Genomic DNA, 14,836 nt, shown 5'->3' with positions numbered 1-14,836 from the left:
TCTACTAAAATTAGAAAGAAATTAATTGGACAACTAAAAATATATAGAAAAAATTAGCCGGGCATGGTGGCACATGCCTGTAGTCCCAGCTACTTGGGAGGCTGAGGCAGGAGGATCGCTTGAGCCCAGGAGTTTGAGGTTGCTGTGAGCTAGGCTGACGCCATGGCACTCTAGCCCGGGCAACACAGTGAGACTCTGTCTCAAAAAAAAAAAAAAAGGATATTACTTGCTAGGTCATAAGAATCAACATACTTATTGTTAATTTTCAATGTACATCACTAATTGATTTTTGGTGTGGTTTCTAGTTTCTTTGCAGTATAAAATGCAAAGTATAGTGTGTTTTGAGTATTTCACCTTTTCTTATGGAAAAAGATGGAGGTTTAATCATTCGAATAGGAAAAAAGTTAGGATTTTTTTATTGACAGTAGTCACAAAAAGTAAGAATATAATCTTCCTTTTTTTCAGAGTAGAAAAACTTTCAGTTTACATGAAAATTTCTTAGTTGAGTGTAAATGATCTATTTTAAGAAGATAATCATAAATTTGTGAAAAATGAGAGAGCTCTGTGTTTATTCCTTAGGATACTATTAATCATATATGTGCATTGACAACAAAATATTTCTTCTTGGAATATGGTCTCTTTCTTTCTCAAAAAAACATTGATAAAATGTCTTTGAATAATTTCAGGATGTTAGAGTATAGAAGACATATTTTCTTAATATGAGAATTGGGCCTTTAAAGCAACGCGAGTATAAACTAAGTTGAAACATAATGTACCTTGCTAAGTATACATTAATTAAGTGGTTGTCCTAGATCTGAGAGAAATTTGCCATTTTAGAGCTAAAAAATTAAGCCAGTTCATTTGAAAGCTCTTATTTTCAGCTTGAAGGTAAAAATATTTAAAATACTTCTTCCTGAATAAATCTTCACGCTTGTCCTTGATTTTTCTTTGCTATTAGAATTTTTATATTTGTATCTATAAAATATGGCCTATTTCCAATGGAAAAAATGTTAATATTAAATTAGAACTTTAAAAATGTCAGCTTTTGGCAGAAAAAATATTATTCCACTCCTAACATTCTTTGATTCAAGGGTTCAGATTTTGTAATATAAAACAAAATAGCATGTAAAGTAGGTGGTTCATTCAGCTAGAAATGAGGGGTAAAGAGAAAAAAAATTATTAAAAGAAAATGACTATTTGCATCACTAGTTTCCCATATGCAGGTATGAATATTTACTAGTATAATTTTCTTTATTAAAGTCTAACTTACAGAATGGTCTGTGAAAATATATAGGAGCAGAGTGGTGGGGAAAAGCGTTTACTCAGAATGAAGGTACTTGACTTTTATTATCTCCATTGTTGAAGCCATAAATAAATACCATGGTTTTTTTTTTTAATACCATGGTTTTAACTAGTAAGTGTTTTTTTGTGTCGTACATGTCTGTAGATGTAAAAACCTAATTTTGGCATTATCATAATGTTTATATGTTTATATTATCAGGCTGTATTTGTGTACAAAATGGCAAAAGTGAATACATCTAATTTACTTCATAAATTATGGATAATTTATGAAGATCTGTTTCAAGGGAAATAGCGCTTATAGAAATTTTATCTTGAAAGGTGTTCTTATAATATTTCAGGTATAGTTTATGATTTATTTTTCTATGTGACTAACTTACTGTTCATGTGATTAGAGTATACAAGGATTTTTCTCCCTTATTTTACAATAATTTGTTATATGGGTATTAAAGAAATTTGCTAAGTAGCTCAATGAGAAACTTTGTTACTGCCTTAGTTAGTACAGAAGTTCGCTATCAAGTCATCTCAAAATAAAGTTACCACAGTTGTCACTAAGGAACTCTAAATGGATCACCACACTGTAGTAGTTATTTCTTGTGTGTCTTAAAAAAAAAAAAAGCCAGATTTATATCCTGTTAAGTCTAATGGTAACAATTGTCATTTTAAGCGGTTTTTGTTTGGTCTACTACCATGTGCTTCTTTTTGGATTTATTATATATAATTATAATAGAATGTAATACACTTTGCTCTAAAGGTTTGATAGAACAGTGTTTGAATTGAAACATAATGAAGAGTCTACAAAAATAGTCTCTTCTGTCTGTTCCATCACAATTTTATTTCCTGTTTTCATGGAATCCCAGAGCGGACTTCAACTGGTTCAGCAAACCTTTGATTATCTCTTCCTGGTCAGAAACTGTTAAATGCTGGGGCTATTGCTAAAAAATACTCAGGTTTTTTTCTTTTGGAGGGAAAGTATAACCCTTAAAAAAGCAGCCTGTTAACTTTACTTCTCTATAAAATAGGTTAAATACTTGTTCTGTTTTATTCTGGGTATATTTAATCTGTTTATCTATATCTGTTTATCTGCCTCAGGTCTTTGTGTGTAAAGGACTGTTATACTGAAATCGATGTTTTATGATAGTGTTCACAAGCATAGAAAACATTTCTAGTCGTGGGTTAATATTAATTGATCATCATGAGAATTTCACTATATTTTAATTCATAGGACTTGGAAATAATCTCAATGCATGACATTTTAAAGATTAGTAAAATATATGTATATGTACTATGAATTTGTATGTATGCTAGGTTCTGTTAAACTCAAAGATATAATGATATACTTTTTTTTGGAGTGATGGTAAGTTGTAGATCAAGACTTTATTAAAATCTAGATTGGATTTTCTAAAATGTTGATTTTTATCAAGTGATATGTATACATAGTTTATGTATAGTCAAAGAGTACTAAAATTGTTGTATTAAAAACCAGCAGTCCTCTTTCCTACCCCTTGGCCACTTCTGGGTTTTAGCTTCTTATTTTTGCTGTTTTTTTCTGGCCTTTAAAAATCCCCATATTTCTAGATATAATGCTTTTATACTACTAACTCTTACTTCATGAGTTATGATAGGTGAGGACTTTCCTTTCTTAAACTATGTCATCCCTCTGTTTTACTGATTCATTGATTGATTGATAGATAGATAGAGTCTCCCTGTGTTACCCAGGCTAGAATGCCCTGGTGCAGTCATAGGTCACTATAACTCCAATTCCTGGGCTTCAGCTCCAACTCCTGGGTTCCTGCTTAGCAGCTGGGACTACAGGCATGCACCACCACACCTGGCTAATTTTTTTATTTTTTTCATAGGGACAGAGTCTTGCAAAGTTGCCTAGGTTGGTCTCAGACTCTCCTGGCCTCAAGTGATCCTCCAACCTTGGCCTCCCAAAGTGCTGGGATTATAGGCGTGAGCTACCATGCCCAACCCTTACATTCTTAAAGTAGTTACTTTGTACAGTTTTTGGTGAAATCAGTATTCAGTGATTTTTGTGCCTATATGAGTATTATTTATAAGTGAACATTACAAGACACTATGGTTTCTTTTGTAATTTTTTCAGAATTACTGCTTTTTGTAAAAATTGACTTATTCTTTGTTTATTACTAATTCCATTAGCTTTTTGATACAGTTTTCCACAAGGTTACTTATAACTTACATTAGTTCCTTTTTCTTTCCTACGGAAATACCTTTCCTGGAGAGCTCCATTATTTGGCTTTTATTTGGGTTGGTTACCCTTCAGGCTAGCTGCTTATCCTGGGACTTATTTTTGTTATCATCCTAGGAATTCCCATTGCCTTTCTCCCAAATTTAGTTTCCCATTTCCAGAATTCAGTTATTTTCTCTTTCTTTGCTTGTTTAGATGTTGTTGCTGGAGCATTATCCCAAAGTAGGCATGTGAGGTAACTATTTTTGGACTTTGTGGTTTTGAAAGTGTCTTAATTTTATAATCTCATTTATTTGATTGGTATTTTGGTTGGATATAGAATTCTAGGTTGTCAGTATTTTTCTTTATAATTTTGAAGACATTGCCCTGTTGATCCTCAACTTTGAAAGTTGCTATTAATAATTACTGTATCATTGTGATAGTTAAATCTTTTACATATGACTTGTTTTGCTTTATTTTTCTTCTCAGGAAACTTTCATAGTCTTCTCTTGATTTGTCTGATTTCTGAAGGTTCGTGGTACTTTATGAGGAACTTTCTTACTTTCTTGTACTGGGATTTTGTTAGGGTCCTTTATTACCTTTTTTCTTATTTTCTGCTTGTCATTTTGTTGTGCTTAAGGGAACTTTTCCTCAGCTTCATCTTCCAAACCTATGTTTTCTTTAATTTTGCCTGTCCTATTTTTACTTTTTCTGAGCTTATTTTTGATTCTAACCATTGTTTTTCAGAGCATCCTGCTCTTATTTCAAAGATGCATTTATCTTTGCTTAGCATTATGGAATATAGGTATGTCATATATATAGATATCTGTGTATAAAAACATATATGTATATATCTAATTATATATATAGTTATATGTATATTAAAACCTTTTATTCTGCTGCCTGTATCTTTTTTTTTTTCTCTAAATTACTTTTTTCCTGTCGCTTATTCTGTTTCTTGTGTTTTCTATAAGATGCTATGCTCTAAACACAGGTTGGTAAACTATGGCTTGTAGTATCTAGACTGCAGCTTATTTTGGTACAGCTTTTGAGCTAAGAATGGTTTTTAACATTTTTAAAGAGGTGAACAAGTAAAGCAGACAAAAAAATATGCTACAGAGACTGGCCCACAAAACTTAAAATATTTACTATTTGGTCTATAGAAAAGGTTTTTCTGATTTCTGCTTTAATGCCTAGGATTCTTTTTATATTTAAGTGTTGGCCACTAAAAGCTAATTGAAAGCTCTGTATGTAATTAGGGCTTGGTGAGTTTTACTAAAGAATAACTCAGTAATAATGAAGCTGGTTTTATTTTAGGTAGCCTATAATGTCATTGTCTATTGGTCTTTTCTTTGAAGCCTTTTAGTTTATCTAGAGGAGAGTTTCTTAATCTCCGGCCTGGAGTGTACAAATCTACTGTGCTTGTTTCCAAGATGAGTACTGCCTTTGAGTATGTAGACTTTCACTTAATCATCCTAGTTTCAATACAGTTGACTTAATCTAAACTCTGCTGTGCCTCAGGTTTACTTTCTTCAAAGGTGAAATCTTAGTCTTCTACTATAGTCAGAGTGGGGTTACTTACCTGGCTTCATAGGAAGGCAATGGGAGTGGAAAGTTGGGAGTCCAGTTGGTACCTGTATAGAGGTCAGCCCCCACCTATTAGTATATTTTCAGCCCACACTACACCACTACCACTTGGGGAATCTTGTTCTTCTTAAATTAGATCTTTATGGAAAAGGTTAAAAGATTTGAAAACAATTAGGAATTGTATCAGTATGTGATACATCTGTCCTTTTGTACATTCCTTTATTACTTTTCGGTATTAGAAGTTCCATATTTAATTCAGTTATCTAGAAAATGTCAAGTTGTTGCTGAGAACTAGAAAAAAAAATCTTTCATTTTCAAAATAGCCCTCTGAAGTGGTGGATATAGTGGCTGTATTTTAGAAGTGAAGAAACACACTTCTTCACTTCACAGGTTAATTAAGTTTCATGTGGAAGAGTACATAGTAAGAGTAGAACCAGGATTCAGCCAGACACTCTAGATCTAGAATCTTTTTTTTTTTTTTTTTTTTTTTGAGGCAAGATCTTGCTCTGTACCTTTGGCAAAAGTGTGGTGGAATCAGCATAGTTCAGTGCATCCTCAGACTCCTGGGCTCAAGCTATTCTGCCTCAGCCTCCCGGGTAACTGGAACTACAGGTGCCACCACGCCCAACTAGTTTTTCTATATTTTGTAGAAACAGGATCTTGCTGGTTTCAAACTCCTGGCCTCAAGTGATGCTCCGTCTTCAGTCTCCCAAAGTGCTAGGATTACAGCCATGAGCCACCACGCCCAGCCTTAGAGAATTCTTTCCTTGAAACTTTGTTACACTACAGCTTGAGATAACATGATAGCGTTGTGTGGCAAGTAAATTATAGTAGTAAGTACTACAGTGAGTTCAGAAGAGGAAGGAAGTGGTCTGGGCAGGAGAGGATATGGTAAGTGTCATGGAGCAAGGAACATTAGTTGAGTCTTTGAGTAGATAGGGGGAAGGGAAGAGGGTAGTTTAGGTGATACAGAGATTACGATCCAAGACAATGTAGTGATTACATTCAAGAGATGGTAAATGCACGATTCTGATTTAAGTGAAGTTTGAATAAAAGCTTAAACATGTGGGTGTGGCCAGGTCATAGTATTACGTATGGGTTAAGATTTTGTTCTAATATGGGACTCAATAAATACATCGTTTTAATATTTATCCAGTATGCAATATAAATTGAGGATGTAGGGATTATAACATTGTAGGTATTTGTGGAGTGAGGTTATAAAGCATTAATGATAAGGACACTATCATCCTTCATGCCTGTATCAAGTTGGATCTAATTTTGTTTTCCTTGAATTTAGTTGACATATTTTTTAGTTTATTTTATTATTTTAGAGTAACAAAGTATGGCGTTAGATGTTATTTTGGGGAAATTTCATTCTGATCATTTGGTATCAACTTTTAGCCAAAGATGTTATTTTTCTTTTAGGTATAATGAAGGAGTTAGAAATTGTGTCTTTATAGATTCTAGTATCCAGTCAGTAAAAATGAAGCAGGGTTTTTCAAACCTGGGCTTAGTGCCCTCGCGCTGTGAGAGAGATCATAGCTATGTATCAAAAACAGTTTGGTTATGGTTTTGGAATTTTTATATTTTGTTTTTAAAATTCCCTTTACTCCCTTTTCCTTGTTCTCTAGTATTGTGTAAGCTCTTCTTTACAGTGCCAAGAAAAGGAGATGGACCAGGTGTTTGATAGAGCATCCCTAATTCGAAAATCTGAAATCCAAAATGATCCATGATCTGAAACTTTATGAACACCAACATGACACCACAAGTGGAAAATTCCACACCTGATGTCATGTGTTGGGTCGCAATCAAAACGCAGTTAAAATTTTGTTTCATGTACAACATTGTTAAAAATGTGTAAAATTACCTTCAGGCTATGTGTGCATAAGGTGTGTATGAAATATAAATGAATTTTGTGTTTAGACTTGGGTCTCATCCCCAAGATATCTCATCACGTATATGCAAATATTCCAAAATCTGGAAACATCTGAAATTCGAAACACCTCTTTCTGATCCCAAGCATTTTGGTTAAGAGATATTCTACCTGTACTAGTAAAATAAACCACTGGCTTTTGTTTTTTTGTTTGTTTTGGAGAAGAGATAAATGAGTAAAGAACATGGAATTCAGAATATCCTGGAGCGAAAAGTTTGAGCATCTGTATTGTAGAATTTCATCACCAGTCTTAAATAGTGTTTTGTGTTTCTTAAAATTCTATCTTAAATGTTGAGGTTTAAAGTTTCTTTTAAGACTTATAAAAATTTTTCCTAATTTGTTTTTTAGAAAACGTGGTACTCAGAGATAGATTCTCTACTTTTTAAAAGAAAAACCGTAATTTGCATGGAAAAAGCTTTAGTAGTCCTGTTTACTCAGATCTCTTGTTCTCTGTTGTTTGCTTTCGTCTTTTTCACACTTAATTAACCTGACTTTCAACTCTATTACTAAGTGAGTAATATCACTTATTAATCATACATGTAGTAAGGTTATGCTTTTAAAATTGCGTAATTTTAAAACTAGTTGTGTACTAGACTCTTCTATGTATAATACCTTGTTTAATCCTCTGAGGAGAAGTTAGAAAGTTTAAGCAGGGAAGTCTTAATTTTGTAGTTTTTTTCTTTATTAGTTAAACTACCTTAAAGTAAATAATAATGTAAAGTTAAACTACAATATGTTTATTACTTTGGTTAATTATAAAACTGTCCCAAGAATTTAAGATTATGGAGGATGGTTTAGATGAATTCCTTTTAACCTTTTTTTCTGCTTGGCACACACAGCTGGCTCCTATCAGAAGCATTTTTCATTAGAAACAATATATTTTTTCTCAGGCTAATGGGATAGGTTTGCATTGATGGTGAGGCAGGTCCTGTCTATATCTTCTCTAGCTGGAGACTGCTGATTACTGTTAGGGTCTTAGTCTCTCAATGTAGATAGTCTTTCCAATTTTTTTCCTCAGAAAGTCTTTTTAGTGTAACTGTAGACTACCAATGTTTGTCTTTGAGGAGAGAGCATAAATGCAAAAACTCTGAAATGAATGCTATTATAGAAAAGGAGAAAAGAATAATGGTAGCTTGTGTGCAAAGATTAAGTTGTAGAAAAGCTAAAAAAAAAAATGCACATTTTTTTTTTCTTAAAATGACATAGAAACTAAATATGTTTCTGTGAAACCCTATAAGTCATTTTAATTGAAATTGACAGTCTGTAAATTTGACAATCCTGGTTAAGCTTGATATTAGAGAATGTGCTAACTTCTACAATGTTGCAGTATATTCTTATTGTTTTTAAATGATTTAGTGGCTCTTAGCCAAACTAGGAAGAAGATTGACAAATATGTTTAGGGAAAACTTGTACAATGATGTTAGATGATTTTAGAAAGAACTTCGAAGGAATAATATGGAAACATCACCAGATACTGCATTGCAAAATAAGAACTGGATTGTAAATATTAATCTTTAAATTCTTACTATACTTTGCTGAGATTGTTGGTTTTGCAGGTTTATAAGACTTGAAGATTTATATCTTGTATTTTAAAAATAACTTAGTTTCCCCTTTCCCCTAATGCTAAATTCCACGGAATAACTGATACCTATTATTATGTGGATCAGCTTTTTTACTTCAGTAGAGTTTCAGATTTCAGCATTATTGTATAACCAGAGTATTGCAGAGTTAAATTGAGCAATATAACCTTACGTTAGGGTGCCGAATATATGGAGGATATTAAATGTAAACTAATGGCATTTACTTGTTTAGTAATTTATTATTTCTTACATTAAAGAAGTAATTTGTTCGAGTACTTGGCCATTATATGTAATCTGAGTTATGGTGAATATAAGAAGATAGTTTGAATGAAAGTAACAAACCTGGTAAATAAATGTCTTCAGAATATGTAAGCTGAAACTCTTTATATTAATAAATTTTTCTGGTTCAGTGTATCCTAAAGCATATATTTGCTATAGCAAATATGTAAACCTTCAGAGGTCTTTATAATCAGAAAGTTCAGGGGTTATCATCTAGCTTTTTATTATTAGATTTTGCCTTGTCTCAGAAACAAGTAAGTACTTAATTTATAAAATATGGTATTATAAATAGTACCTTTATAATAGCCTATAAAGAAATATATTAAAAAGTTGAAACTAGTTGCTAGTATAGCAATTTTTTAAATAGTACCTCCAACTTACATGTAGATTGCATTCTAAAATGCTTGCAAATAAAGTTTCCTTTTCTTTCTTTTTTTTTTTTTTTTTATTTATTATTCCAGGGTTTTGTGAGGGTACAAACATTATAGTTACACTTTGTCTTTGCCTCACCCAAATGCGGGTTAAAGGCATGCCCCTCCCTCCTTTTAGTGCTCCCCGTGTCCTTTAGTTGTAGATTTGCCCCCCACCCCCTAATCCATAGAGAGTATTTCTGCCATGTGATCAACCTAGTGTTGATCAGTTAGTACCAATTTGATGGTACGTACAAATGGATCCTGTTCTTCTGCTCTTGTGGTGCCCCACTTTGGATAATGGGCTTAAGTTTAATCCAGGAAAGTATAAGAGGTGCTAGATCACTGTCGTTTCTTATAAGTTTCCTTTTCTTAAAGAAATAATACTATAAATGGCATTCCCCCTCCTCCCAAATGTAGCCCATGAAAGTTCATTTGTTCTGTAATGTAGCATACAGGACCATATGTTTTCAAAGAAAATAGTGCTATTGCTAAATAAGTAATTAGGAAAACAAAGTTGAAAAAGTGTTTTATTTATCTTGAATGATGGTATTTGAGAAAAACAGATTTGTGTGAAAAGGAGACTAGAATGGAATTAACTAAGAACAATCAATGGCAAGAAAAGGGACATTACTCACTGAAAAGCAAGGTGCTTAACTAAAGGAGGTTAATAAAGGTATTTCCCACCACTCATTGTTCTGAGGTCCTGGTAGCCTCACGAATAGGTGGGTAAAAATGAGATACTCCTGTAGTTGGTGTTTTTTTGACCTTTTAAAGGGAAACTATCTGCTAATAAGCCTTAGGAAAACAAAGTCTTAGCCTTTATAAAACCCAGAAAATCCTTTGTACCTGTGAGTAGTAAATAATTTGTATTTTCATTATTACCAATAAAAACAGATTTTAGACTAAAACTTTTTTTAAAAAAAGCATTGATTGTTTTGGACTTCAGGTATATTATCTCAGGGAAAGTGTTGTTATTGATATCATTCTTGGAAACTTCTATTTACTGTTAAAGCATGAAATTAATGCTATTTCTGCTTACCTGAACTACCATGTAAAATATTGTTTCTATGGCAAAATTTCTTCACCAATCCTTTGAGCACCTATTATGTGCCAGGCACTGTTCTTGTTACTCTGACTGTAACAGTGAACAAAAGAAAAAAGAATCCTTGCTCTCATGGAATCTACATTCTAGCAGAGTTTTATTTTAAGTTCCATTTGAAAGATACCAAAAAGTTATCTTCATCACCATCAAGTTGGCCTACATGGAGGTAGGTGCCCATAGTCAGAGCAGCTGGGACTCTACATTTATATCCAATGACCTAAGTACCCAAAGAGTAGAGAAGGACTATTAGGTTATTAAGTATGAAATGTCTGATATCCTTAAGTATTAACTTTGACTGTTGATATCTCTGACAGTTCACTTCGACACTCCTTGTTTTATTTTTATTGTGAAGGTACATCCTCAGTCTTTCACATGCACATTTTGGCTTGTGATTATCTTTCACATTTTTTTAGAGCAATTTTTGTGAAACCATGGGTAAGTCAAAAATTTGTGTTATTTTTGAATATGAGTTCTATCATGGAACCAATGCAGCACAGAAGCTTGAAATATCAGTGAAGTGTTTGGAAAGGATGTGGCCAATGAAGGCACAGTGCTTGGATGGTTTGAGAAATTCTGGTGACCTTAATCTTGAAAATGAGCCACGTGGGTGACCTGAGACCAAGGTGGATAATGATGAGCTGAAAGCTGCATTGGAAGTGAATCCATCTCAACCTAGGCATGAATTAGCAGCAAGGTTTGGCATTACTATTCCAACAATATTGGACCATTTGAAACAAATTGGCTAAGTAAAGAAGCTGGATAGATGTGTTCCCCATGAATTAAATGAGTGTCAGAAGAGAAATCATCATCTGGAAGCTTGCCTTTCTTTGCTGTCACGACATAAAGGTGAACCATTTCTACACCCTATTGTGACATGTATTGAAAAATGGATTCTTTTTGACAATCAAGCATTTGGCACAACGGTTAGATAAAGATGAAATGCCGAAACATAGTCCATAACCAAATATTCGTCAAAAAAAGCTAATGGTGTCTTGTGATCCAGTGCTAGTATTATCCACTACAACTTCATGAAACCTGGTCAGTCGATTACAGCGGATGTCTACTGCAACCAGTTGGATGAAATGATGCGGATGCTTGTGATTAAGCAGTCTAGATTGGTCAATAGAGGCAGGCCAATCCTCTTGCAAAACAGTGCTCAACCACATGTCACACAAAACTGTTCAAACTTCAGAGGCTGGACTTGTAAACTTTGTGTCATCCACCGTATTCACCAGACCTTGCACCAACTGACTACCACTTCTTGCAAAGAACAATACTCAGTTCTCAACAAGCTATGGAAAACGCCTTTCCCGATTTCATCACCACTCACTCTCTGGGCTTCCTCGCTGATGGCATAAACAAGCTACCCTTAAGATGGCAAGACTGCGTGGAAAGTTTAGGCACATACTTTGGCTAATTGTACTGCTTGTTTGAGATATAATAAACTACATTTTTGATTCAAAATTGGACATTTCATATTTAATGACCTATAAAAACTATGTTAACCATTTTTAAATAGTGCAGCAAAGGACAATTTCCTTTTAAGGAGAAAGGATGAGAGTCTTAATCCTTGCTCAACCATTCCTGAGTAAGGAGTCTGATTCTGACAGTGTTTGAACTCTACCTCTGTCAGGGCACCTCTGTTTTGAAAAGATTTCATGTATTACTGCTGCTAAACTGCCACATTAGCTTAGGTGTTGCATACAGTTTGGTAGAGGCAGTATAGTCAATTGTTAAGTACATAGACTCTGGATCCAGGCTGCCTTGATTTAAATACCAGCTGCCTCTAATCTAGCTTTGTGACTGAGGTTTTTACTTAACCTCTCTGCCACATTTGTTTTTAAAGAGACGATGTCGCTCAACCTGGCTGGAGTGCAGTGGCTCATCATAGTTCATTGCAGCCTTAAACTCCTGGGCTCAGTTGTTCCTTCTCCCTAAGCTTCCTGAGTAGCTGGGACTACAAGCGTGCACCACCAGGCCCAGGTTTGTTTTTTATTGTGTTTTTTTGTAGAGACAGGATCTTGCTTGTTGCCCAGGCTGGTGTTGAATTCCCAGCCTCAAGGCAAGCCTCCCACCTTGGCCTCCCTAAGTGCTGTATTACAGGTGTGAGCCACTGTGCCTAGCCCTATTTTTTAAGGTTTTTAAGAAATCTGTAAAGTAGTGATAATAGGATTAAATGAATTAGTTGGTAATGCCTCCTGGCACAGGGCAAATACTAAATGATAGCTGTTATTATTTTCCATGCTTGACATAAAGTTTATGTAAAATTTGCTTTTCTAGATTTGTTTACCAAGTACCTTATTTTGTTTGTTTTATACTTTTAAGAACAGTTTGGTATAGTGGAGATCTGAGTTCTAGCTCTGGATGTCCACATACACTGATTTAATCTTGATGTGTGTGTGTGTGTGTGTGTGTGTGTGTGTGTGTGTGTTGGGAGGGTTGGTTCAAATAGGGTGGTCTCTTCAGTATTTTTTAATAGGTAAGCATGTTGAAACTTTGGCTGATTTTGAATACTCAATTGGAAGTTGTTTTGTCTAGAGATTTTTGCTTAATTCAAGTGGTGATCTCAGAGATCTCAGATTTCACAGATCAACAGTGGGTGTTAGTAATTCTCAAATTTTAAATTGTTGGACAATTACAGATGATTCCTGTGATGTGTGTTGAGTTATAAATGTAAACTGTTTGGCAAACATGCTGGGTAAAGATACATCCCTAAAATAACCTCTATCCTTGCTTTTCATGTCACAGAGAAGCTATTGCATGCAATTCCTGTCATAACCTCCTAGTAAAATTTGAGTGAGGTAAACGAGAAATAAATTTCCTAATTACAACTTAATGTGTGGGTGCACTTTTCCTTAATTTAAAAATGTTATAAATTGCACTTAGATTTGCTTTTTTATGTCCTATTTCCTGGAAGACTTCAGATTTTTATTATTAATAGTTTTTTTCTTCCTTCCAAAGGGTATCTTGTAGACAAGCATGTTGTAGAATCAAAATAAATGTTGTGACCAAATTTTATTGGAGTTCAGGTCCTGTAGAGATGGTTGTGTATAGCTCCCACAAAGTTATTTGTGGTTTTTCCTGAACTTTTCCTTCTGCAGCAAAGTTCTATTTTCATTAACTACACACTATTTTAAAGTAGAAGATGGTGGTGAAAGATCGGTTTGTGTCACCTTTGGATTTTTTTTCTTCGTCAAAGCGATGGCAGTCTTGATTGTAACAGAAAATTATCTCGAATTTGGACTTGAAACAGGTAATAGTTTCATACAACTTTAAAAATCAGTTTTGTTTTATCTAGTGTTAATATTTTTAACCTCAATGTGTAAGTATTATATCTGATAAATTTTTAAAATTAAATTTGAGTTATATACTGTGCAGTGTTCTAAATAATTAACCTTTATTATTTTTATGATCCTTTTTTCCTTTTGTTTTAGCTAAGTTTTTTATTAACCTCTTTCCAAAGATACTGTCTCCTCATTTTTTCTTACAGTTAAATAAGTTTCTGTAATGCTAAAGTTTACTCACATAGTTAAAGAATTAATGCAAATTTTATGCACACTCATGGAATGTACAAATATCAAAGGGATGTTTTCAAAGACTGTTCCTGCTAATAACCAAATTTTATTGCATTATGGCATACTAATTAACACATGAAAGAGCTAAGCTAGTCACTTCAAAATTTAAGATGCTCTGTTTTCTAGCATTTTATTTCCAAGGAAAGATTCTGTATTTTACCCCAGTGATAAGATTAATCTCTTTTTTTCTACAGGGTTTACAAATTTTTCAGACAGTGCGATGCAATTTCTTGAAAAGCAAGGTTTAGAATCTCAGTAAGTTTTTGGAAAATTAAGCATTTAAATTTTAAATTTTCCATTTTTAATAAAGTAGTATTTACTATAAATGGTTGTTTTAAATCAGTGAAAAGAGTCCTTTTTAAGTTGGATTGTCACTTCTAGAAACACCAGTAGTCATAATTTTTACAGCTATGTAACATTAGTATCTTTTATAGAATTCTTACATAGATTTGATCTTATTTAATTCCTCTGCCTCCAGAAATTAAACTAAATGTATATCCAAATCATATATCAGTTTCGTATTGAATATGTAAGTTGGGTCGTTATGACTGTGACTAAAGTGATACCTGATTTAGTTTACAGTTCACCAAGATCCATTATAGGTACTTGAATAACAGTCTTTTTGTAGAAACTTGTTTGTTTTACTGTTATTATTGTGATTTGTAAGGTAATTGATTAGAAGAAAGGAAACTCTTAGAAAATTAATTATAAAAATTGATCAGCTTTTTTAAAAATTTTATTTTTAGGGGTCCTGTTTCAAAACTTACTTTCAAATTTTTCCTGGCTATTTTCTGTTCACTCATTGGGGCTTTTTTGACATTTCCTGGATTACGGCTGGCTCAAATGCATCTGGATGCCCTGAATTTGGCAACAGAAA

General features: G+C 33.5%; 1 protein-coding gene across 1 annotated transcript in view; it reads left to right on the top strand.

Annotated features, from left to right (window-relative positions):
• TMEM161B (transmembrane protein 161B) overlaps positions 1-14,836 on the top strand; it is a 76,003-nt gene that overhangs the window by 52,454 nt on the left and 8,713 nt on the right. The window contains exons 6-8 of the mRNA XM_012644757.1: positions 13,486-13,637; positions 14,154-14,214; positions 14,706-14,836. Of these exons, the coding sequence (XP_012500211.1) occupies positions 13,486-13,637; positions 14,154-14,214; positions 14,706-14,836 (344 nt within the window). The remainder of the gene's footprint in view (positions 1-13,485; positions 13,638-14,153; positions 14,215-14,705) is intronic.

This window comes from Propithecus coquereli, unplaced genomic scaffold, assembly GCF_000956105.1.
Source record: "Propithecus coquereli isolate 6110/MARCELLA unplaced genomic scaffold, Pcoq_1.0 Scaffold22, whole genome shotgun sequence".
NCBI classification, from domain to species: Eukaryota; Metazoa; Chordata; class Mammalia; order Primates; family Indriidae; genus Propithecus; species Propithecus coquereli.
The sequence above is the reverse complement of the archived record's forward strand: the minus strand, read 5'-3'. Positions and strand labels throughout refer to the sequence as shown.